The 24,911-nt window shown below is 52.0% G+C and overlaps 1 protein-coding gene across 4 annotated transcripts in view; it reads left to right on the top strand.

Moving 5' to 3' along the window:
- The first annotated feature begins 3,205 nt into the window (after positions 1–3,205).
- The window catches only part of TBC1D9B (TBC1 domain family member 9B), a 39,732-nt gene continuing 18,026 nt past the window's right edge, over positions 3,206–24,911 (top strand). For all 4 annotated transcript variants that reach the window (XM_041762180.1, XM_041762178.1, XM_041762177.1 and 1 more), the window contains exons 1-7: positions 3,206–3,416; positions 6,992–7,102; positions 10,792–10,910; positions 15,231–15,459; positions 16,402–16,660; positions 17,786–17,993; positions 20,740–20,952. In XM_041762180.1, coding sequence (XP_041618114.1) covers positions 3,299–3,416; positions 6,992–7,102; positions 10,792–10,910; positions 15,231–15,459; positions 16,402–16,660; positions 17,786–17,993; positions 20,740–20,952 — 1,257 coding nt within the window. In that variant the 5' untranslated portion in view covers positions 3,206–3,298. The remainder of the gene's footprint in view (positions 3,417–6,991; positions 7,103–10,791; positions 10,911–15,230; positions 15,460–16,401; positions 16,661–17,785; positions 17,994–20,739; positions 20,953–24,911) is intronic.

Here is a 24,911-nt window from a genome sequence, read left to right as displayed (position 1 = left end):
TTGCAAGTGACAGACACCCCCACCAAAACTAGCTTGAGCAAAAGGCTCATGGTGGCTCACAAAAGCTAAAATGCCAGGGGTTATGCTCATGTCCCTTGTGGCATGGTTTGGCCCTCAAACACTGACACCAGTTCACATTTGCTAGCTGTGCTTCCTCTGGGGAAATGCCAGGCTTGGGCTCAGAGTGGTGGTAGCAGCCCCATCTGCATGACAGCTGGTCTACTTCCCGAGAAGGTAGCACAGACCAGAATGGCATCTCTTTGAGCCTGACTAGCTTGGTTGGAGATCCATGGCCACCACTGAAACAGCCACTGTGGTCTCAAGGATGGCATGTGCCAATGGCCAAGGCCAGCGCGGGTTCCTCTTCTGCAGCCACAGAGTGCATATGGCTTCACCAGAAAGGCAGGAGTTGAGAGTTCTAAGATGTGATTCTCCTCAATAAAGTCATGATGCTGCACAGAAAGAAGCAGATGTTAGGACAAATGTCCAACACGTGTAGAAAAGAGTTGGTACCCAAAAAAGTATGGACATCAGTACCACCTCTGCCGCTTACTAGTACGAATTCGGTAAGGAATTTCTTCTGTCTGGATTTCAGTTTTATTGCCTCCATCACAGGGGTCATAAAATACCTCATAGGGTTAACATGGGGAAACTAGATTTTAAATAATGTAAGAATTAGGCTTGATATCATTTAGCCAATAACAGTCTAATGTTTAGAATATACAAATAATCTTACAATTCAAAAATAAAAAGACAACCCAGTTTTTAAAAGGGCAAAGGATATGAATAGGCATTTCTCCAATAAAGATACTCGAATGACCATCAAGTATAAATCATTAGGGAAATGCAGATCCAAACTACATGAGATACTACTTCATACCCACTAAGGTGGCTACAATAAAAAAGACAGACAATAACAAATGTTGAGGAGATACGGAGAAACTCTAACTCTCACACATCACTATGGAATGTGAAATGGTGCAGCGGTTTTTAAGAACAGTTTGGTAGTTCCTCAAGAAGTTAAACATGGGGGCACCTGGGTGGCTCAGTGGGTTAAGCATCTGACTCTTGATCTCAGCTCATGTCTTGATCTCAGGGTTGTGAGTTCAAGCCCCACACTGGGCTAGGCATGAAGCTTACTTAAAAAAAAGGGGGGGCGGGCAGCCCCGGTGGCCCAGCGGTTTAGCCCCACCGTCAGCAAAGGGTGTGATCCTGGAGACCCTGGGGTCAAGTCCCACGCCAGTCTCCCTGCATGGACCTGCTTCTCCTTCTGCCTGTGTCTCTGTCTCTCTATGTCTGTCATGAATAAATAAATAAATAAATAAATAAATAAATAAATAAATAAATAAATAAAATCTTTTTAAAAATCAAAAATAAATAAAGAAAAAGTTCTAGGACGCCTGGGTGCCTCAGTGGTTGAGCATCTGCCTTTGACTCAGGGCATGATCCCAGAGCCCTGGGATTGTGTCCCGCATCAGGCTCCCCACAGAGAGCCTACTTCTCCCTCTGCCTGTGTCTCTGCCTCTCTCTGTGCCTCTCATGAGTAAATAAATAAAATAATTTTTAAAAATAAAGCATAGTTATCAAAAGGTGATCTCCACTTCAGCAGCATCAACATCACCTAGGAACTTGCTAGAGATGCAAACACTATGAGGTGGAGCCCAGCAACCTGTGTTTTAACAAGCCTCACAGGTGATTCTTTTTTTTTTTTTTTCAAGATTTTATTTATTCATGAGAGACACAAAGAGAGAGGGAGGCAGAGACACAGGCAGAGGGAGAAGCAGGCTCCATGCAGGGAGCCTGACGTGGGATTCAATCCCAGGTCTCCAGGATCACACCCCAGGCCAAAGGCAGTGCTAAACCGCTGCGCCACCCCGGCTGCCCCTTGCGGGTGATTCTGATGCATGCTCAAGCTTGAGAACCACTGGCAGGAAGAAACAAAATAACTCTTTGTGGCCTCTCAGGGTGTTAACAATTATTCCAAATTCCTGCGGCAGATTACTCCCCAGAGAGCACAGTATCAGTTTAAGCTTCCAAGGTCTTCAAGAATGATGGCCTCTGCATTTTGATTCAATCTCAGCAACATTTTAGAAGACTTTTGATCACCCTGGCTGCCAACCACGGAAGTGCCTACTTGACCTACATCCATCATATTGGATTCTTGAATGCCAGTGACAGAAACCCAATTGGCGACCAGCTTAAGCCTCCCAGGATGATCCCATAGTTCCCCCTTCCCTTTGCTTTCCAGTAGGATCCTGCTGCTGGCCTGAGCCACCAGCAGGATCCTGCAACCCAAGTGACACTGGACATTCTGGATTGCCCGAGACGGAGTTCACAGCACTCCCTTTCACTCAAAACAGTGTTTGAACTGTAAGAGGTCGACCCCTACAGGCCAGCACTGGGAGAGCAGGGATGCACATCCCCTGCCCATCGCGCTGCTGCCCGTGGCTAGGAGGAAAACCTCAATGTCCCAGGCCCAGCCCTGTCCGTGAACCCTGGTCCAGCAGCCCTGTCCGTGAACCCTAGACCACCAGCCCTGTCCGTGAACCCTAGACCTGCAGCCCCGTCCTTGAACCCTACACCGGCAGCCCTGTCCCCATCTGTCAGGTGGGTAGACTGCACGGATTTCTGAGGATCCTGCCAGGGCTTTCTGACAACCTGTCCTCGGCTCCGGGCTCCCGGAGGTTCTCCTGGCCTCGGCCCGAGTGTCCGAATTCTGGCAACGACGACAGTCGTCTCTAACCCTTTCCAGCCGCCGTCTGCTCTGTTAACACGCCCCGGGGCGCGTCGCACCAGCGGCCGAGAGCGTATTTGCCTGCGCTATTTCTTCGCACCGATCCCTGCCAAAATCCTGTCCAGGTTTTCGCAAAACGCCAGGGGCCGACTCTCTGCACCACCGGTTCCTCCAGCCTGGGCGCTTGGCCTTCCTGGCCAGCGGCTCGCGTCCCGGGGCTGGCCCTTGGCCCCCACAGGAGTCAGCAGCGCCGGGCCCGAGCGGAAGGCCGAGACCCGAGGCCGAGGGCGGGGCGGGGCGGGGCGGGGCGGCGGGGCGGGCGGGGCCCGGGAGCTGCGCGCGCCCGGCGCTCCCGGAGCCCGCGTGTGCTGGTCCGCGCGCCCGCCAGGGGGCGCCCGCCCGCCGCCCCGCCCCGCCGCCCCGCCGCTCCGCCCCGCCCCGCCGCTCCGCCCCGCCCCGCCGCTCCGCCCCGCCCCCTCCGCTCCGCTCCGGCGCGGCGGCGGCGGTGGCGGCGACGGTGGCGCTTCCGCCTGGCCGGCCTCGGCCCGGTGCGAGCGGCCCAGGATGTGGCTGGGCCCCGAGGAGGTGCTGGTGGCCAACGCGCTGTGGGTGACGGAGCGGGCCAACCCCTTCTTCGTGCTGCAGCGGCGCCGCGGCCACGGCAAGGGCGGCGGCCTCACGGGTGAGCGCGAGCGGCGGGGCCTGGGGACGCGGCGGCCTGCGCGGGGGCGGGGCGGGGCGCGGCGGCGGGCGGCGGGGCCGGGGCCGGCGGGCAGAGGCGCTGCCTTCGGGGGCTGGTGGGACGGGCCGGCCTGGGCGCCTGTGCCCGACGCGGTGCCCGCGAGCTCCCCGGGGCGCGCAGCCCCCAGCACGGGAGTCACAGCTGAAAATCGGCGACGCCTCCTGGTCCTTGGCCTCTGCCTCAGTTTCTCCAGGTGCCGCCGAGGAGCCAAACGACACAAGCACACGTTTTCTTTTGCGTCTTCCCTCCCCCCACCCGTGCCCCCGAATTACTCTTAGCCATTCCGATGCCCCCCGCGCCCCAGGACGCCCCTGGCCTCGGCCCCCGCCCTCCGGTTCCTCCTCGCGCACCTTTCCTGCCTCTTGGTGCCCCGGAGCCGGAGACGGAGGCTGCACTAATCACCTGTAAGGCTGTTGGGAGAGCCAGCCGGGTGCCTCGTCGTCCGTCCCGCAGCACTCCCGGAGTTGTGTGGCATGTGGCATCCTGGACGAGCCGGCCGGGCCTACCCTCTGCAGGTGTCTCCCGAGGTCCCTCGTGCTCTAAGCCTGTGGGGTCACTGCCCGACCAGCTCGGGCAGGCTCGGGGCTGGACCAGTGTCTGTGCTTCTCACAAGTTATCAACAGAAATTTCCTTGAAACATCCTGATTGTAAACATGTGCGGGAAAAACAGCCCTGCCAGGTGCAGGCAGAAGTTCCCTCCTCTGCCACCCTCTCCTGCGCCACACCTCCTAATGTGGAAGACACTGTGCCTTTCCTAAGAAAATTGTGTTCCCTTCAGTGCCTGGGGTGCCACCCACAGCCTCAGGAATCACAGGAGTCGGTCCTGGACCCTGGTCCTGGGCTAGCGGTTCAGTGGAGGTCAGATAACAGCCCCTCTGGGTATTCTGAGCCATGGTCAGCCTCAGAAACTAGCTGCAAGCGCATGTAGGAAGGCAAGGCACAGTGCCCAGTACCTTCTGTTGCGCCAGCATATACCAGTGTATCCAATTTGGCCGGTGCACTTCCACTCTTGTTCTGTGCTCTGTGCTTCTAAAGATCAGCTCAGAGGGCGGGTGGGACCCTCTGTGCTCCGCTCTGCCTTCCTGTGCACAGAAGGCCCTTTCCACCTCACCCATCTCCCTCCCTCCCAGAACCACTCCTTCAGCTCCCTGTTCCAGGCAGGTTCTGTGAGCCCCACCGTGGCCCCTGGCATGGCCTTCCCTGTGCCATCATAGACACCATGGCCTCCTGAACCCTGCCTCCCCAAGGGAGGGACAGTTAGTGATGTGGTTTTGTTCAAGCTGGCTTTTAAAAACACCTGCCAGCCTGTATCCTTCATTGAAGAGTCTGAGTATGATGAGATGGTCTGCCCATGAAAAAGCTTTCAGGCCTCGAAACATGGATATGCCAACAGAATAAGCATTAAAATAAGGTTTCCGAGACCAGAAGAGAAGCCTCAACAGGGACTATGAAAAAGTTTATTCCAAACACTGATAAAGCTTGAATATGCCACTTTTTTTTTTTTAATATTCATGAGAGACACAGGCAGGTGGCACTAAACTGCTGAGCCACCCAGGCTGCCCTTGAATATGCCACTTTAACTGCAATTTAGAGCAACATTTTAGAACATTTTAATAAAACAAGAGATCACAGACTCATAACTTGGATGTATGTGATGAGTACTTTCTTTTATAATCAGTAATTTTATTTGTTAAAGGATTGAGGAGGAGAGATGCCTGGGTGGCTCAGTGGTTGAGTATCTGCCTTCAGCTCAGGTCATGATCCCCTGGCCCTGGGATTGAGTCCTGCATCAGGCTCCTTGCAGGAAGCCTGCTTCTCTCTCTGCCTACGTCTCTGCCACTCTGTGTAAATAAATAAAATCTTGAATAAATAAAATCTTTTTTAAAAGATTGAGGGGGGAAAAATGATTAAAAATGGAATATGAGGGGCAGCCCCGGTGGTGCAGCGGTTTGGCGCTGCCTGCGGCCTGGTGTGTGATCCTGGAGACCTGGGATCAAGTCCCGCATCGGGCTCCCTGCATGGAGCCTGCTTCTCCCTCTGCCTGTATCTCTGCCTCTCTCTCTCTGTGTCTATGAATAAATAAATAAAATCTTTAAAAAGAAAAAGGAATATGAGGGCAGCCCCGGTGGCACAGCGGTTTAGCGCCGCCTGCAGCCCGGGGTTTGATCCTGGGGACCCTGGATCGAGTCCCATGTCAGGCTCCCTGCATGGAGCCTGCTTCTCCCTCTTCCTGTGCCTCTGCCTCTGTGTGTCTCTGTGAATAAATAAAAATCTTTTAAAAAGATGGAACATAAAACAAAAGTGTTAAAGTCAAGTTAATCAGTAGAAATTATTCTGGCATCAGCAGGAAAGTGGTAACAAACTATTTCCAGATCACACCAAAAGCAGCAATTCATTAAAAAAGAAAACATAAATTCCAATTAGGAACAGTGAACAGATATTTAGGTAGTTTGATAATTCAGTTAACAAAGGGGAGAATCAAACAGTGGTAGAAGGTGGACATTTCCTCTGATTTGTCGGGGAAGTAGTGTCATTGACAAAGGCTGTATGTGATGACAAGTAAAATTTGGAATGCCCCAAAATGCTTCAGTTCAAGATGGAAAAAATTGGATCAGTGTTTTCCCAAATTGAACGGTTCTAAAAATTGCCATGTCGTCTTCAGTCATGATTTCTGTAGCCACAAGGAGCTTCTTTAAACTTCCCAGAATAAGAATGTGTGATTACTTGGCAGAGGAAAGACTACATTATCTCCCTGTTGTTGATAATGGAAAGTAATATTACAAAAACCATCGTTGTCCTTTTTTTAAAAAAATATTTTATTTATTTATGAGAGACACAGAGAGAGAGAGGCAGAGACACAGGCAGAAGGAGAAGCAGGCTCCATGCAGGTAGCCCGATGTGAGACTCGATCCCAGGTCTCCAGGATCACGCCCCAGGCGAAGGTGGTGCTAAACCACTGACCCACCCCGGGACCCACCCCCCCCACCCCCGCTTTTTTTTAAGCCAGCAGAATACATGGCCGGAAATATCAGGGGAAAATATATCTTAAGAGATGTGTCTGGCAGTTAATAAAACACACTGTACTGTTATTCTGGATTTGTGATATTTGTAGTATTGTCTTTGTTTTTAATTTGTGATGGTTGTACTTTTTCATTCTAAACACATACTTGTCTTCAAATCTAATTTTGTATTTTTCCTAAAGAGGGCCTCCCAGAATTGTTTAAGCTTTTGCTTAAACAAAATTGTTTAAGAGAGCCCATAACACCTGCATCAGCCCCTGCCTGCAAGCATTTGTGAGTCTGGAGAATACATGGAAGGTTCTAGGAAGAAGTGGGAGGAGATTTTTTTGATAGGGATCAGATACAGCTGAAGACCTTTGAGGAAAAAGAAGTCATTTGGTGGATGAGGGGGATGCCAGATGTGTCTCCATCCGAGCTGTGCAGGGAAGGCAATGCCACCATTCTGGCTGCCTCTAGGGGTTAGCCCTCACCCTCGTCTCTCTGCCCTGCTCCCAGGTCTTCTTGTGGGTACCCTGGACGTGGTGTTGGACTCCAGTGCCCGCGTGGCCCCTTACCGAATCCTGCACCAGACCCAGGACTCGCAGGTCTACTGGACGGTGGCATGTGGTAGGTGCTGGCCGGTCCTGCCCTAGAGGAGCAGGGCCCCCAGGAGGGAGGGGACACAACCTGCATTCCCGGGCTGGATGTTTCCAATGGAGAACCCGGTGCTACCTTTCGTTCAGACCACACAACCCAGGGCTGCATCTAGCTTAGGATGGCAGCCCAGATGTTCACGGGTGCCCAGTACTGCATTGGGATCATCTGTGGACGTGTGTGGAAATGCCCACGTGCAGAACAATGAAAATTTTTAGATTCCCAGCCAAAGTGGGACAAGGTGTCCCCTTGCCTCCTTTTGTCAGCTGGCAAACTGTAAACAAGGGTCCTTTATGCGGTCTAAGTGCCATATTTTGGGCATTTTTGTCTCTTTTGTTGGTGACTTTGCTATTGAAAATGGCCCTACAAAGAAAAAAGAAGGAAGGAGGGAGGGAGGGAGGGAGGGAGGGAGGGAGGGAGGGAGGGAGGAAGGAAGGAAGGAAGGAGGAAGGAGGAGGGAGGGAGGGAGGGAGGGGCCCTACATATGGTTGCGGACATGCTGGCGGTGCTTCCAAGCACAAAAACGGTGATGTGTCTCATGGGGAGAGAGTGTGTGTTTAAAGGAGCTTTGTTCGGGCCTTAGTTACTTGTGCTGCTGCTGGCCATGAGTATGATGTTTGGGAATTAATGTATAGGAAATACGGTGCTTTTAAACAGAAAGCTGCATAAAACAGTCATGTATTGATCGGTTGATGAATACATTGTGACCACAGGTTTACAGGAGCTTAGCCCTCCCTGTAGCTCCCCTGGGATCAGTCTTGGCGAATTCCATGTTCCAGGACACTTGCTAGAACCTGACTGCCGCCAGTAATGGCAATGGGCTGTAGCTGTCCTCCCAGGAGGAGACATGCCCACCCCTCCCAAGAGTCTGGGAGGAGGTCCCTTTCAGTGGATACCAGCCTAGCTGAGGTCACTTCGATACATCAGTGGTCACAGCCAGCACTCAGCACTTCCTGCAGGCCAGGCAAACCTCCCAAGAACTCCAGAAGGTGGAACTTTGGGTTCTTTTGTTTTGGGCGGTCTTTTTCTATGTTGAATTTAAGGAAGCAGTGGCCAGAGTGGGTTAGGGGGCCTGAGAAAGGTAATGAGAGCATTCACAACTGAGACCCTGGCTTGAGAAGTCCTCTTCCCCCCTGGTGCCTTGACAGAGGTACCCCTGTATGAATCTGTAGACCAAGTCCTCAAAGTCCTGGTTTTCCCAACGCCGAGTGGGGCGTGGTAGGACCCCAGCCCTCCTGGTTCCAGAGCATGCAGGAGAGAGGGGCTTCCATGGAGTAGAGCTCAGGGAGGTTGGTGTGTGCCTGGGCTACAGAGAGACACAGTACTCTGAAATGGGCCCTCGAGACTTTCCTCTGTCTCAGCGATGTTCTTTCTCAGGGAGCAGATGGGGAAGAGGCAGGCAGAAGCAGCGAGGGAGGAGGGTAGCCACACTTCTGGTAGCGTGGGAACCCCTTTGGTGGCAGCAGGGCCTGGTGCTGGGGAGGAGCCTGGGGCTGCTGGGGAGCCTTAGTCCTTAGCTTTGGGCCACATGTGCTGAGCTGCTCCAGCTTCTGCCAGACCTCCCAACCCAGCCTGACCTCTGCTGGGCCCCATCCACCTCCCCTCAGCTCTATAAAACCAGACGAAGTCATGCCGAGACCTGCCCAGTGAATCCTGCCTCCTAAGCCTGCCACTGAAGGACTTTTGGGGTCAGCCCATCTCCATTCCTGTCCTCCTCTTAGCTCACACCTGGCCCTCGGCCAGACCAGACACTTGCAGGGCCTGAATTCCCAACCACACCTGTCCTGGACTCTGTGCATGATATCGCCCCACATCCACCTAACGTCCTCCTCTGTCGAGAACCTGCTCGGGTGTCTGCTCCTATGGAAAACCAGATTCCCCAGACCCAGGCATCTACCTTTTATTCTTGCTCCTCTAGACTTGCCATGTCTTTACCAGCAGTTTGCAATGAAGGTTCACTGGCTGTCCCACTAGGCCGGCGGCTCCCAAAGAGGGTGAGGATAGGGTCTGCAGCCAGGCAGCCTGGGTTAGGATCATGGTTTGGTTAGTTCCCAGCTGTGTGACACTGGGCGACTTATTTAACCTCTCTGTGCCTCAGCTTCCTCCTATGAAATGAAAAGAATTGTACTGTCTCCAAGGTTCTCTGAGAAGTAAATAAGATACTCCACGAAAAGGTCTGAAAACAGAAATAGCACTTGGTAATAATTAGCTGTTACATTTTTTATTCCCTGAACCTAATATAAAGGTGGCATAGTTTGTGTTTACTTAGCGCTAAATGTAGACTGACATCTAGCTAATCATTCTTTTAAATGCATGTATGTAAATATTGACAGTCACAGTGCACATAGACCCACACAGGCAGTGTGGACAAGATTTCTTCTGTTTGAGGTTGCCAGGAGTACTTGTCAGAGGGGATGACACCCTTGAGTTGCATTACTTGCAGGTTTAACTTCCAAATTCAAATGTGGGTTCTTGGCAAAAAAGAGAGAGAAATCCCTTCTCCTACTAGCTAAGTGGTGGCCTCTGTACACCAGGGAAAGGAAGCCACATGAGAAGCCCAAAGAAAAGTGGGGAAAGAAAGACTTGTGTCTTTGCCTGGGCTCCCCTATGCCCAGTGTGCAGACATTCTCATGGGTCACAGCCTCCCAAGAGGCTGGGCCTTGTGGATACTCGCAGTCCACCCCAGATCAGCTGGAAGCAGGCAGGGCCTTCCCCCTTCTTCTCTGTTCATTCGTTCAGAAAATAGCTCTTGAGAGCAAACCCCCTGCCAGGCACAAGCAAAACCCCAGAGAGGCGGGGGAAGCCAAGCCAGGCAGACGTCCCTCACCCCTTTGCTTCTCCTTCGGGGCCCGTTTCCCAGCTCCTTGAGGGGTGGGCAGAGAAAACAGCCACCCTGCACTTTGGGAATGGTGGTGCACTGCCTTCTCAAAGTTTTTCCGCTGCCTCTGGACCCCCTTCCCCGCCCCCCTGAGAAGCATAGGGACCACTTCCAGAGGAGGGGCAGACACCAGGGGTCCAGCCAAAAGCTGAAGGGGTCAGGCAGAGGTTCCCCCAGGAGGCAGGAGCAGGGCTGGGATGTGAGCAGAGATGGGGAACAGCGGCCTGCAGGCAAAGACCTGGGTGGGTGCATCTGGCTGCACAGAGAGCCAGAGCCTCTGGCGGGCCCAGCAGGAGACCAGCCAGCCTGGGGCCTGGAGCTCTCCAGGACGCTCCAGCTGACGTCTGTGGACACCTGAATCCCCCGGAGGACTGCAGTCACTTATACCAAGTCTGACTGTGTTTGGTTTGTCTTCTCTTTATCCCGAAGGAAAACTGTTGTAACTCAGCAAACCCGCAGATCTCTAGACTATTTCTGGAAGGGCATGTGTGTAACTGGTGGTCATTCTTTCCTGGCATTAGGGAATGTGGAGGCTCTGTCTTCTGCATGACTCTCTGCGATTCTCCCTGAATTATTTTTCGTGCTCACTGGGACCATCCATGACTGTTGTTATAGATACATATATACATAAAGTTGGAGAAAGAAAAGAGGGAGCAGCCTAAAGATTGTAGTCCCTAGAGTATATACAGTACATCAGGTTACGTGTGTTAGCCTCTGAATTTATGTTTAAGGCCTGCTGACTGCACTGACTTTCCTCCTCTTTACTCCACCAAACCTCCCCCAGGTTCTTCCCGCAAAGAGATCACGAAGCACTGGGAATGGCTGGAGAATAACTTACTCCAGACGCTGTCCATCTTTGACAACGAGGAAGATATCACCACCTTTGTCAAGGGCAAGATACATGTAAGGTTCCCCTTCTGCTTCCAGTGCCCACTCCCCGCTCAGGGATGGCGGTGTTCCCCTGTGTCATCTAGTTTACTCTTCAGACAGTGTGGTCTAGGCTCATCTCCCTTAACAGAGGTCAAAAGCATGTATGTGCTCCCATCCTCCTGGTCTCAAGAGGGGCATCTTGGGCAGCCCTGATGGCGCAGTGGTTAAGCGCCGCCTGCAGCCAAGGGCGTGATCCTGGAGACCCTGGATCGAGTCCCACATCTGGCTCTCTGCGTGGAGCCTGCTTCTCCCTCTGCCTGTGTCTCTGCCCCTCTCTCTCTCTCTCTCTCTCTCTCTCTGCATCTCTATGAATAAATAAATAAATAAATCTTTAAAAAAAAAAGAGGGGCATCTTAACTCACTGCTGAGCGGGTCTCCACTTCTGGCTACCCCTAGGGGAGATCTGACCAGCCTCAGCCAGGACTTCCTGCTCCCTGCAAAGAGCCTTAGAGCAGCAAATACACAGGCACACCACTCTGCTGGCCACTTCTCGGCTGACATAACAGGAAAAGGCTAGAAGTGATAGACTAGTTGGAGGAATGTTTTATTTAAAAACGTTTGCGGAAAAATAATAAAAATAATAAAAATAAAAACGTTTGCAGGCAGCCCCGGTGGTGCAGTGGTTTAGCACCGCCTGCAGCCTGGGGTGTGATCCTGGAGACCCGGGATCGAGTCCCACATCAGGCTTCCTGCATGGAGCCTGCTTCTCCCTCTGCCTGTGTCTCTGCCTGCCTCTCTCTCTCTCTCTCTCTCTCTCTCTCTGTGTGTGTGTCTCTATGAATAAATAAACAAAATCTTAAAAAAAAAAAAAAAAGTTTGCACCCTCTGACGAAATACTTCCTTCCCCTGGCATTCATTGTACAGTGTAGGCACATGTGCCGAGCAACATGTAGGCCTCAGGATGTTCCCTGCAGTGCTGTCAGCAAAAAGGCTGAAGAGAGCACCTTCAGTCTGAGAGCAGGAGGAGAAGCAGCCACGGTTTGATCCGCAGAGTGAGAAGGGTGCTACTTCCCAGCATGGCCTTTATCAACACTTCCTAGGTACTCTGCCAAGGCCTTCACGTTCAGGGCACTTGTGAAGTCATACGCAGTGTATCTAATGGTGTGTTTTATAGCTCTGAAAACTGTAGCCATGTGTCAAAACTGACCTCATAGTGATGCTTCGCCTTCTCTTTGGGGGGATAATTCACACCGCAATGAGCATATACCTAGCACATACGCATGTGTGTCTTCTTTCTGTTTGCTGATTTTACCTTAGATTAGATTTCTTGGATGGCTCTTTTTGGGTCAGAGTTTAGCAGTGCAGGATTGCTTTGGGCAGGCCCCTGTGACTTCATTATGCCAGAACTTTCTAGACCTAGGCAGGCGGCACCAAGAGATCCTCAGCTCCTCTCCAGATGTTTTGACGGTCTGAGCAGGACCTGGATTGCCTTTCTAGCTCCACAAGAAAAGGCAAGGAGAGCAGAGGCAAGTCTCTACTCTCCCAGTGTGCAAGCTGGGCAATGATAGTAATAATAATAATGAAGCAACATTATTGAATGCTTCCTACATGCCAGACCAAACAAACTAATAAAATAGAACAAAAATTTCTCCATTGATGCTTGGGTTAAAGAAGAAATGTGCATTAGAAAAATACTTAGAACTGAATGGTCATCAGAATGCCACTACATATCTGCATTCGGGGGCTGCAGCCAAAGCCATATGCAGAAGGAAATTTGAAGCCTCAAATCTGATGATATGAGGAGAAAAAGAAAGGGTGGAAATTAATGAGCTAAGTGTCTAATTCAGCAAGTTAGCATGTCTAACCCCAGAAATCAGGAAATCAAATGGAAATGATAAAAAGAGGAAGTTAACTCCAGAGAAAACAAGAGGACAATGCAGAAAGGCAACAGGGCCAGGAAACAATCTAAGATATAAACAAAGCTGTGGCAAAGTGGCTCTAGGACCGAAGTAGGAAGCCTCACATGAGCAGGGTTGGGAAAGAACTATGGGAAGCACCTATAAAAAAGCAGAGTTGAAGGAAGGAAGGAAGGAAGGAAGGAAGGAAGGAAGGCAGGCCATAAACAGCTTTGAACCAATCAGAGTTTAGACAATCATCAAAATAGGATGTCTTTACTTCCATCACCACTGCAACAAGTTTCCATAAACTTAGTGGCCTTGCACAGGTTCATTTCCTGGGAGTTCTGGAAGTCCCCAGCCCACAGTGGGTCTCACGGGCTGAACACCTTGGTGTGGGCAGGCTGTGCTCCTTCTGGAGACTTGGCGGGGAGGACCTGTTTCCTCGCCGTTTCCAGCTTTTAGGGGCCACTTGTCTTCCTCACTCCTGGGCCCCTTCCTTCATCTTTCATCTTTAGTGCTAGCAGCATGGTATCTTCACATCACGCCATCAGTCTCCCCATTCCTGTCCTCTCATTCCCTTTGTGGTTCTGACCCTCTTGTCTCCTCTTTACGAGGACCCTTGTGATTATATATTGGGCTCAGCCGAATAATCCGGGACCCACTCCCGGGTCAGAATCCGTACTCTATCCATCTGCAGAGTGCCTTTTGTCATGTGAGGTAACATATTCCCAGGTTCTGGGGTTTGGGATTTGGACATCTTTGGGGGTGGGGGGCTCTTATTTGGCCTACCACAAAATATAATTCAAACCGGAACTCAGGAAGAGATAAGAAACCTGAATATGCCTCAAACTATTAAATGGGATTTGTCATTTAAAATCTGCCCGGTAATTTTTATGGTCCTGTTCTGTGGGCCAACAAACCAAATCTCAACCCTGTGAGCCAGGCCAGCCCCTTCCCATTGCTAGGGACCATTCCTCCTGTAGCACTGTCATAAAGGGCAGGGCATTGGGAAGGGGGACCCCAAGAGAATGCAGAGGGAGATGCAGAGCAGATGTCAGCCCCTCTACTCCTGGCTTGGGGCTCCCCAGGGTTCAGCTGCAGGGAGCAAGGAAAGGAGGCTTCTGGCTGAGACCCAGGAAGGGGACTGGTAGGGCACGGCATGGGTGATGGCCTCCCAGTGGGTGGAGCTGAGGGCAGCAGAAGACAAAGATGTGGCCTTAGTATTGAGGCAGGCACTTTGCCAGAGCCTTTTTCCCAGATGGGAGAGCTGCTTCCTACAGGAACATTTGGGAGGCACAAGGGGCAGCTTGAGAGAAAGATGTTGACGTCTCAGCTACAGCATCAGAGCACACCCTACCTCTGGTCCTTATCCAGGCTCCTGGCTGTCCTCCTTGCCCCTGGATGGAGCTCCCCTCAATGGGAGCAGTAGGCCAGGCCCCAAATGCTAGTCTTGAAGTACCTTAGTTTATTGAATCATCCTCCTGGATAAATGCATGTTTAGAGCCAAGGGTGCTAAGAACCTCTTTTACCCGAAAAGCTGGGGCAGCTCTGTGGCCCAGGGTGATGTCTCTGGGCATCCTGAGCCTAGTGAAAACGCTGGAGAACACAGCATGGACATGCCCTAGGCTGGGAGGGGCTGCAGCTGGTGTGAGAGCCTTGAGCTAGGAGGGGCTACAACTGGTGGGTGTACCTGAGCTGGGAGGGGCCTGCACTGGGAGGGGCTGTAGCTGGTGGGTGCACCCTGAGCTAGGAGGGACTGCAGCTGGTGGGAGTGCTCTGAGCTGGGAGGGGCCTGCAACTGGGAAGGGCTGCAGCTGGGAGGGGCTGCAGCTGATGGGAGGGCCCTGAACTGGGAAGGGCTACAGCTGGGAGGGGCTACAGTTGGTGGGGGCTGAGCTGGGAAGGGCTGCAGCTGGGAGGGGCCGCAGCTGGTGGGAGGGTAGGCTCAAGAAGCTGGAGCCCCCTGGTATATTGAGGTGAGGTGGATTCAAATTTAAACGTCTTTGTCATGAGAAAAGCACTGCACAAAACATTGCCACAGGTGGAAGCCGTTTGGGTAAAGAAAAAGGGAAAGAGAAAACCAGGTGTTTCCTTAAAGGTCCATCAGTGTCTCCTTGCCTGGGGGAAACCAGCAGTGGCTACAGTGTGCAAGAGGGAGATTCTTACTGAATACACTTTCTACTCTGATTTTTGTTTACCACGTTTATTTTATTTTCCAGAAATTTTGCATGGAAGTAAATGTTTATTTTGAAAGTCACTACTTCCAGCCAGCCATGCTTGAAGTATTGTTTGTTCAGGGAGTTGAGGGAACCTGCCTGGCATCTGTCCAACCGTGTGCCTCAGCTTCCCAGCTGGTCCTCCCGTGCTTCCGGCCCCAGGGCCAGCACCCAGGAGTCCTGGGTTGAACACCCAGGAGTCCAGGCCTGCCAGGAATCAGTCCCCTATCCTCCTACAGGGCATCATCGCAGAAGAGAACAAGAACCTGCAGCCCCAGGGAGATGAGGACCCAGGGAAATTCAAGGAAGCCGAGCTGAAGATGAGGAAGCAATTCGGGATGCCTGACGGGGAGAAGCTGGTCAACTACTATTCCTGCAGCTATTGGAAGGGCCGCGTGCCCCGGCAGGGCTGGCTCTACCTGACCGTCAACCACCTGTGCTTCTACTCTTTCCTGCTGGGGAAGGAAGGTGAGTGGCCCCTAGGGCCCCCAGCTGGTCTTGTCATCCTGTACCCACCCCTCAGGACACTCACCACCTCTCCATACCACCAGAGTTCTTGAGTGGCTTCTTTCCTTGTGGCCCCCAGATATTCTGCCCCCACACACCCATTGGAAGGTCTCCCTGAAACCCAGGGCACCTCAGCAGTTGGAGGAAAGGTGGCCCAGACTTGAGCCAGGCTCATACCTGGCTCTCAGGGGGCCCTGGCCCACCTGTATCCACCAACATGATTCTTCACAGAGTGATAGCTCAGAGTGATAGCTTCTTTCCTTTAAATCGAATATTCTGGGGGACACATGCCATCTCTGAGTGGCTCTAGGCCATGTGGTGCCCTGGAGCTGCAGATCCCTCCCTGTGGGAAGCCCTGGCCTCTGGTCACAAGGCAGAAGCCCCAGTGGCAGCCAGCACCCTCTGCTGCTGCACCACCCCCAGAAAGAGCTCCCAGGGCTTTGGCGCTTCTGAGCGTAGCAAGCCCCTGTCCTGCTTAGCAGGCATCTGCCACGCCCTTCCCCCAGCCCTGCCCCCACCCTGGCACCTCCTCACCAGGCAGGAGCTGTGTGCTCTCTTCCCACATCCATGTAGTCCCACTTGGGGGCCCCTCGGGGCCAGGGTCTCAGCTAGCTCATCTCCCCACGTTTATTCTTGTCTCCCCTCAGCCATTTGTGGAGTTAATATTCACCCAAGATATTCTCAAGGCAGGGTGCTGGGTTGGCCTGGGGTGCAGTGGAGACCCCCACAGCCCAGGCCCTCCTCATGGGACACATGTCCCAGCACAGCCAGGCTCAGGCATGAGGGACGTACAGTCAGTGACACCTGCAGGGAGCGGCTCTCCCAGTGGATTTTGGGTGCATGTGCTGTCCAGCCCTCTGGCCCATTTGACCCACTGCTGAGTATGTCCCTGCTGGCATCCAGTGAGCCTGGTGGTGCAGTGGGTGGATGTCACGAGGCTGGAGAAGAATGCCACACTGCTCTTCCCTGAGAGCATCCGTGTGGACACCCGGGACCAGGAGCTCTTCTTCTCCATGTTCCTCAACATCGGCGAGACCTTCAAGCTCATGGAGCAGCTGGCCAACCTGGCCATGCGGCAGCTGCTGGACAGTGAGGGCTTCCTGGAGGACAAGGCGCTGCCCCGGCCTGCTCGGCCACACAGGAACATCTCGGCTCTGAAGCGGTGCGCAGCCCCCTGGGGTGGGAGGGACCTGCCTTCCTTGCCCTTCATGGGTTCCCCACAGGAAGAAAGCCTGGGAAAGGGCTGGTTGCAGATAGTTATAGGAGGGGAGCAAGAGATCTGCAGGGGTACCATCCAAAAATACCTCCTGCTGCCTGTAGAGAATCCTTTCTCAGAGCCCGGTGAGGCAGAATGCTCCTGTGCTGGGGACTGGTGCTCAGTAATGGTGGCCAGCATTTGTTTGTGTTCCTCGGAGCAATTCCATGTTCCTTGATGGTAGCTTTGAAGGAAACCCAGAAGGCCGGCTGGGAGCTCAGAGGTTCCTGGATTCATACCTGTATCCTGAGACCTCATCCCCACCAGGCTGTTCCCTGGGTTGCACCCAGGGACTGTGGCCTGGGCACAGATGCTAGGGTGCACCTTCAGGACCAGAGCACCGTTCAAGGGTTTCATGCTCCCTATGTGAGTGACAGGGTCCTTTTGGAACCTTCCAGAAAGGAAACGGGCCAAAGTCAAGACTTGACACTGTCCGTCAGGGTGTGCCCGCCAGGCCCTGCTCAGGCTGACCGCAGCAGCCCCATGGGGTCAGAGATCTTTACACAGAAAGAACCAGTAAGGGGACAAGGAGCAGGGTGTCAGGGGGCCGCCTCACATAGTCATCAGGCGAGTGTGCCTTTGTATTCATCAACAGCAGCACCGTGTATTTTAGTTCAGGAGACCCTCATCTGGTGTCTAGCCAGGGCTGGGTCTTTCCTGGAGAAAGCAGCAGTCTCCGGGCAGAGGTGCGCAAGGCAGGTGTGGGAGATGTCTTGGCACTGGGGCACTATCTGCCCTCAGCACCAAGTTAGCGATGCGTCAAACCCTGTCAAGCCTCCGGGTGTCCTCAGGGCTCAAGGGCATGCTGTTTGGTGACTGCTCCTCTGCTGGTCATACAGATATCTCTCAGGATACCTGGCCATCTGCTGTGTGTGTGTTTATTGAACACTCAGATCCCTGGGCATGCCTTACTTATGGGAGGACCCCCAAAGAGTCCAATTCCACATGGAAACCAAGGCTCTGTGGCCCCTTGCAGGCACGCTGGCCTTAACTCTTGTCCCCGTTCCTCCCACCCATACCTTGGTTTCCCAGAGACCTGGATGCCCGAGCGAAGAATGAGTGCTACCGGGCCACATTCCGCCTGCCCAGGGACGAGCGCCTGGACGGCCACACAGGCTGTACCCTGTGGACCCCGTTCAACAAGCTGCACATCCCTGGCCAGATGTTCATCTCCAGCAACTATATCTGCTTCGCCAGCAAAGAGGAGGACGCCTGCCACCTCATCATACCCCTGCGGGAGGTAAGTCCTGAGGCCCCACACCAGCTCTGCCTGACTCATCTGTGGGGGCACGTGGTGGGAGTCGCCAGCCCCAGCAGCCCCACAGCATTTGATGGTGGGCACATGGAGGGCACAGTGTGAGTCAGCAGCTTCTCTGACCACCTGCCTTGTGCCAGGCCCCTCCAAGCATGGGACCAGCTGGATGCTTCCTCAGGGGTCACCTCACCTGATGGGAGGACAGGGTGGGGTTGGACATGCCAGGACAGCTTACACTGGGATATGAGGTCATGTCATGAAATTTGTCTGCCTCTCCAGTCAGATCCCAGAGGCCTCCTGTAGGGGAGTGTCCCTGAGTCCTGGCTTCCTGGCCCTTCAGGTGGACTTTAGCAAAGTTCTGTGCTTCAACTTGGCTTGGAGGACTTTGACCCCTGACCAGCCCCACTATGTCACTCTCAGAGGCCACTTCACTGTTCTTTTCCTGACCCTTGCCTTGGCTGTGATTCAGGCTCCAGCAGGGCCTCTGGAAGTCCACTCTCACCTGTCAGGGATGGGGACAGCCCTTACCTGTCACAGGTGGGGGGGGGGTTAGCTCTCACCCATCATAGGTGGGGGTCAGCTCTCACCTGTCAGGGATGGGGACAGCTCTCACCTGTCAAAGGTATTTTTTTCTCAGGTTTTTTAGGCTTCCACAGTGAGCCTGATGGAAGCAAGGCCATTTGTCCTATCCTGCAGTGAAGGGTGTGGCCAGTGTGAGAGATGGAAAGCACTAACCAACACCCCACCCCACCCCCGCCACTGCCCCCACCACCAGGGTCAGAGCAGGCCCCCGGGCCTACTTTTCCTAGTGGCATAGCAGGGCAGACTGGCTGTTTGACTCTGTGAAGCAAAGTGAGGTTCTTAAGTTAGAACCTAAATCACAGTATCTTGATTTATATTAACAACCTAGAGTAGCGAGACCTCCCTGCATTCACAAAATCATCCAATTGTAGCTACAGCTGTGAGGGGGCTTCTGTGTGCTGCCTCGTTTCCCCAAGGGAAGTCAGAGGCAAAGGACTCAAAAGAGCCACAGCTCCAGAAGCTCCAGGCTGAGGGCTCAGGTAACCCCTGTTCATGCTGGATTCTGAGTTTGTCCTGGGCCCGAGGCCTGGGGGAGGGTGCAGAGGTCTCCGTAGGCCTCAGCTCTTTCTCCTGACGATCCTGACGTTTCTGATGGCAGACAGCTCTGGCTGAGGTGGGGAGCAGGACTGTCTCGGGCTCCAGGCATGGGACTGACTCGGCAGCTGGTCAGGACAGAGGTGCTGACCTGGCACCAACTATCCTTAGTGTGCCTGCCAGGGGCCTTCATAGGGCATCCCCCACAGAGCAAGCTGCATGCCCACCTCCAGCGGGCTCTTGACTTTACTTCCCCAAACGCGCTCTTCTTATTGCCACCTCAGGAAGCAGCATTCCTTCTGTCTGTCTGCTCTGCTGAAAAGCAGGAGCTGGCCTTGATCCTGACCTGGCCTTGTTCCCACGTTCCAACTGTAGCACGGCTCTTTCTCTCCACGGCGCTACCACACTGCAAAAAGTGCCACCTACACCTAAGCCCTATAGGCCCCTCCCCCCACGGCAGCCAGTGGACCTCAGAATGCCCATCAGTGTAGTCAGTGCCCCACCAGGACTCCTCCACCATTGGGGATGAGAAGAAGCTCCAACTGCCTGCTGTGACCTATGGGACCTTCAGGGAACCGCTCTCCCCTTCTTAGATCTTAACTCATGTACATGCAGGTGTGTACACACAAGTATGCACACACATGCTCATGTGCATCTGCACACATACACATATACACTAATCCACATATACATATACACACACCACACACTCTCACATGTCTGTGCACACACCACACACACGCTAACATGCATCTGCAAACACATGTACACTCATCCACATACACATACCACACACATGCTCGCGTGCATCTATGCACATAGAGACATGCATACACATGCATACACATACCAGCCATGTGTGAGCTTGCATACACACACACACACACACACACACCCCATAACACATATATACTTGCCCCAGCTTCTCTACCCTTTCCTCGTGTGTCAGGCCAATCCCATCCCCTCCTCAGGGTGCTTGCTGGGAACCCTGCCCTGACCCCTGCCTCAGCTCTGGCCTGACCATACCAGGTCTCAGCTCCAGTAGCTGGCCTCCCTGGAAGTGCCATCAGAATAAACAGCCTGGTGGCCTCCTAGCTCCCGCTGTGGTCACTGCTGACTGTCCCTCCTGCTCAGGGCCGCAGGCTCTGTAAGAGATGTCCCTTGAGAGCCCATTCTGCACCAACCACACCGATGCCACTGTCCACACACCTCGGGTCAAAGCCGGGCCCAGCAGGCACCTTGTTGGCAAGTGCTGTGGGAGCCAGTGCTTAGGACAGCGTGCGGCAGGGCTGATCACCATGCTTTAGATGGTAGAGTAACTGATCATCTCAAGGCAGCCAAATGCAGCAGCTGGAGGAGTACTGGCATTCTTCATCCTCATGGTGGTCGTGCTCACTGCCCCGTCAGCAGGGCGAAACGAGGCTCACACGGGCACATAACATGCTCAGAGCTCCACAGCAACACACAGTAGGTCAACACAGGAGCACAGCAGGGCCCAGCACCTTCCCCCCGGCCAGGGGAGAGCCATGTGAGTTCACTGGGCCCTCCCAGGCACAGAACCAGTCAGCTTTCCATCACCAGATGCTGACGCCCAGTGCTTCATTTATCTTCCCAGGTGACCATTGTTGAGAAAGCTGACAGCTCCAGTGTCCTGCCCAGCCCTCTGTCCATCAGCACCAAGAGCAAAATGACTTTCCTGTTCGCCAACCTGAAGGACCGTGATTTCTTAGTGCAGAGGATCTCTGACTTCCTCCAGAAAATGCCATCCAAGCAGCCAGGTGGCCACGGAGGGGGAAGGAAAGCCAGCACTGCGGACCTGGCCCCAGAGGTGAGAGAGCAGTGGGGTGGTGGCAGCAGTCAGGGCCAGGAGAAAAGCCCAGGCAACTCTCAGCCTTGACGCAGGAGCCTGACCTCAGGGTGCCTGCTGTGGGCCTCAGGTGGGAGGTCCCCCCCAGGGTGCAGGACGAGAGCCTCACATAGCCTGACTTGGGTGTCCCAGCCACACATGTGCTGCCTGAGCTCACAGGCCCTTCTGCACCCCACCACACCTGCCCAGTATGACACACCTGCCTCGAGCCCCATTCCACATAAGAAACTTTCTCTAGCTGGACCAGACAGCCTCATCTGGTCTGTCCAGCTTGGGTTTACTTACTGGTATTTCTCTGGTCGATCTTTAATCTTCCAGGGATTTTTACAGGGAAAAACTTCCTCTTTTTTTAAAGTTTTGTTTTTGGGGTTTTTTTGTGTGTGTATGGAGGAGGGGAAGATTTCCTTTTTAGTGACTTAACTTCAGTATCATCATTACACCAACAAAATTGACAGTAATTCCTTAATATCAAATATAGTTGACCTTTGAACAATGCAAGGGTTAGGGTGCTGACACTGCACATAGTCAAAAATCCTTGTAGAACTTTTGACTCCTCCAAAACTTAACTACTAATAGCCTCCTGTGGGCTGGAAGCCTTATTGATAAGCAAACAGTTGATTAATGTATATATGTTACATGTACCATATACCACATTCTTACAATAACATAAGAGAAAATGTCATTAAGAATATCATGAGAAAAGGGAAATATATTTACTGTATTTATCCTAAAGAGTCATGTGTAGTGAGCCTGCACACTCAGAACCTGTGTTGCTCAATGGTCAACTGTACTTGGATTCACATCTCCCCAAATGCAGACATACGTTTTACCATTTGCATGTTGACACTGAAGTACACATTGATATCTCCTAAATTCCTTTTTATCTGTAAATGTCTGCTCCATCTCTCTTCTTGCAGTATTTTGCTGAAGGAACTGGGTCATTTGTGCTGTAGAGTATCTCACAGGCTGGTAGCCTTATAGCATCCCTCTGGAAGCTTTTACTCTGTTCCTCTGTCCCCTGTCTCCTGTAAGCTGGTCGGTGAAGAGGGAGACCCAGGTCAGAGTCAGGTTCAGTTGTTTGTATGTTTAGGGGACAGGTCTACCTGGAGGCAGGATTGAGGAGCTAGGTTAACACCAGGAGCCATATCAACACCCAGTCATCTTGTCGTGTGTTGTTACTGGTCCCTGTGTAGATCCGGTAATTCATCAGGGATTGCAAGGCGGTGGCACTCTACTGCTGTCATTCCTTCTGTTTGTGAGACAGGATACATCCCTAGAAAGAAACCCCCGCTTCATCGTCTTTGTGAGCTGGGATACATCCCTAGAAAGAAACCCCCCTGGGCAGCCCGGGTGGCTCAGCGGTTTAGCACCACCTTCAGCCCAGGGCCTGATCCTGGAGACCCGGGATCGAGTCCCACGTCGGGCTCCCTGTATGGAGCCTGCTTCTACCTCTGCCTGTGTCTCTGCTTCTCTCTCTCTCTGTGTCTCTCATGAATAAATAAATTAAATCTTAAAAACAAAACAAAACAAAAAAAACCGTCCATTGTCTACTCAGCTACCTGAGGAACAGTTCACATAGGAAAGGCAGAGGAAATCTTTTATCCCTGCTTCTATTCACCGTTGTTAAAACAATGAGCTGGATTTCTCCAGATGTGATCGAGTCATTTGTTATGTTTATTTCGTAGTATAATTATGAATTTACAGATTTTGGCAGCTTGATATGTTTCAGTCCATGGCAGTCATTACCTTCATCCATCCTGTCTAGAGGGAGCCTATTGAGGTAGGCACTTGAGTCCTTTTGACACAACCCTGGCCATATTTGATCACTTCCTGGTATGACAAGAATCTGAGTTTGTGAAAACACTCCATGATTAGAAGAGTCCATATAAAAATCCAGTATCTGGCTTCTCTGGAAAAAGCAGCAGCCCTGGCATTACAGGGCCCACATTCTCATTGGGTGACCTTGGAGCCTGGTGGTGGCACATGCCCTCCAGCTCCCCAGAGCCCTGCCTGGTCTGGCCCACAGAGGCCTTTCTATTTTCCACCCCCACAATTGATGCTCAGTAAGTTATTAAGTAGGTAAGGGATGGATGGGAAGGAACCAGACAGGATCTATTCATTGGAGACATTTAAAAAGGTTTCTTAGAGGAAGTTGGGCTTGATCTGGATTTCAGGAGAAAGTGAGGTTGGATTGCATGAAAAGGAATATAAGCAAGAATTCTGAGCTGCCCTTATGAGGGCACCAACACCACAAATGACAGGGCCTGCCAGGCCAGAGTAAGCACAGACCCCGGGCCCCTTCTAAATGTTCACTGTTCACCCAACATGGTTTTTGAGTTTTGTTTTTTTTTTTTTTAAAGATTTTTTAAATTAATTAACTTATTTATTTAGAAGGAGCCAAAGTCTGAGCAGGGTGTGGAGCAGACCCCCGAGAGAGACTGCCCACTGAACAAAGGCCTCAGCAAGTGATGTTGAGGTACAACCAGTGACTTGGGGAGATTTCTCAGGCTCCACTTATGTTGTGTTGAGGCAACACAACATAACCACAGGAATCCATGAATAGGTGAAGGAAGATCAGATGATCTAGGGCGGCCCACTCCCCTGAGGATCTAAAACACCCACTACAACCCCAAAGGAAAGAGCCCTCCCTCCCTGAGGAAAATAAGACCTAGGACTGAACAGGGCAGGAACCCCGACGGGGCCTGGGGTGGGTGTGGTAAACAAGACAGAAGCTTCAGACGCTAGAGGAGACAAATCAGTAAGTCCTGAGGGGAGGGAACTATACAGAGAGATACAGCAGAAGACAGAACCCACAAATGTTCAGTGCAGAAAGCTCCCCTGACCCACATCTCCCCAACACGTACATCATCCTCCTAAAGTACAGAAGAATTCACATCGTTCAAACATGAGCAACGCAAGATTATGATCACACCCTATACAAAGGTATCATTGGGGAAAAACGCAAACCAAGTGACCTTCCACACATCAGAACAGTATCCCCCAAAGCAGATGAGAACTGTACCCTAATATTTCAAAATGATCTAAAAACATTAGAGAAATTATAGGAACTACTAAAGAATTATATAAATAAAATTTTTTAGAAAAAACAAACTGGCGCCTGGGTGGCTCAGTCAGTTGAGCATCTGCCTTCAGCTCAGGTCATGATCTCAAGGTCCTGGGATCGAGCCCCACATTGGGCTCCCTGCTCAGTGGGGAGTCTGCCTTTCCTTCTTCTGCCTCTTACCCTGGTTTGTGCTCTCTCTCACTCACTCACTCTTTCTCTCAAATTAATAAATAAATAATCTTAAAAACAAAACTCAGAAACAAAGTGACCAGGCAACAGAAAAGAGAGTTGATAGGACTCAGTAAAGGTTTAGAAAAAACAATACACAAAAGTTTCAGACTCTCTGAGGTACTCTGTTAAGCATCTGCCTTCGGCTCAGGTCATGATCTCAGGGTTCTGGAATCAAGTCCCACATCAGGCTCCTTGCATGGAGCCTGCTTCGCCCTCTGCCTAAGTCTCTGCCTCTCTCTGTGTCATAAATAAATGAATGAATGAATGAATGAATGAATAAATAAATAATATCTTTTTAAAAAGCCACACAAAACAAAAAGAGAAGACATAAAAAGCAGAATAAGCTCACCAATTGCCTCCTTAACCGAGAGTGAAAGTGTATCTCTGTATGTTGGCAGGAAAAACAGGCAGAGGGAGAGAAGGCTTACTCCCTAATTTCAGTATTGCCCAGGGGAGGGAATCCACAGTACTAGATATTAGGTTCGAGACTATATCTAGAACATAGAACTAGATATTAGAACACTTCCCGACAGACTGAGGAAAAAACTTGAGGAGAAAAGGATACATTGAGAATTTTGTATAAAGGTCAACCGAGAAGAACAGGGCTCACTTTTCAGTTGAAGTT

Source organism: Vulpes lagopus, chromosome 7 (genome assembly GCF_018345385.1).
Source record: "Vulpes lagopus strain Blue_001 chromosome 7, ASM1834538v1, whole genome shotgun sequence".
NCBI classification, from domain to species: domain Eukaryota; kingdom Metazoa; phylum Chordata; class Mammalia; order Carnivora; family Canidae; genus Vulpes; species Vulpes lagopus.
Note: the sequence above shows the minus strand (reverse complement) of the source record. Positions and strands in the feature narration are given on the sequence as shown.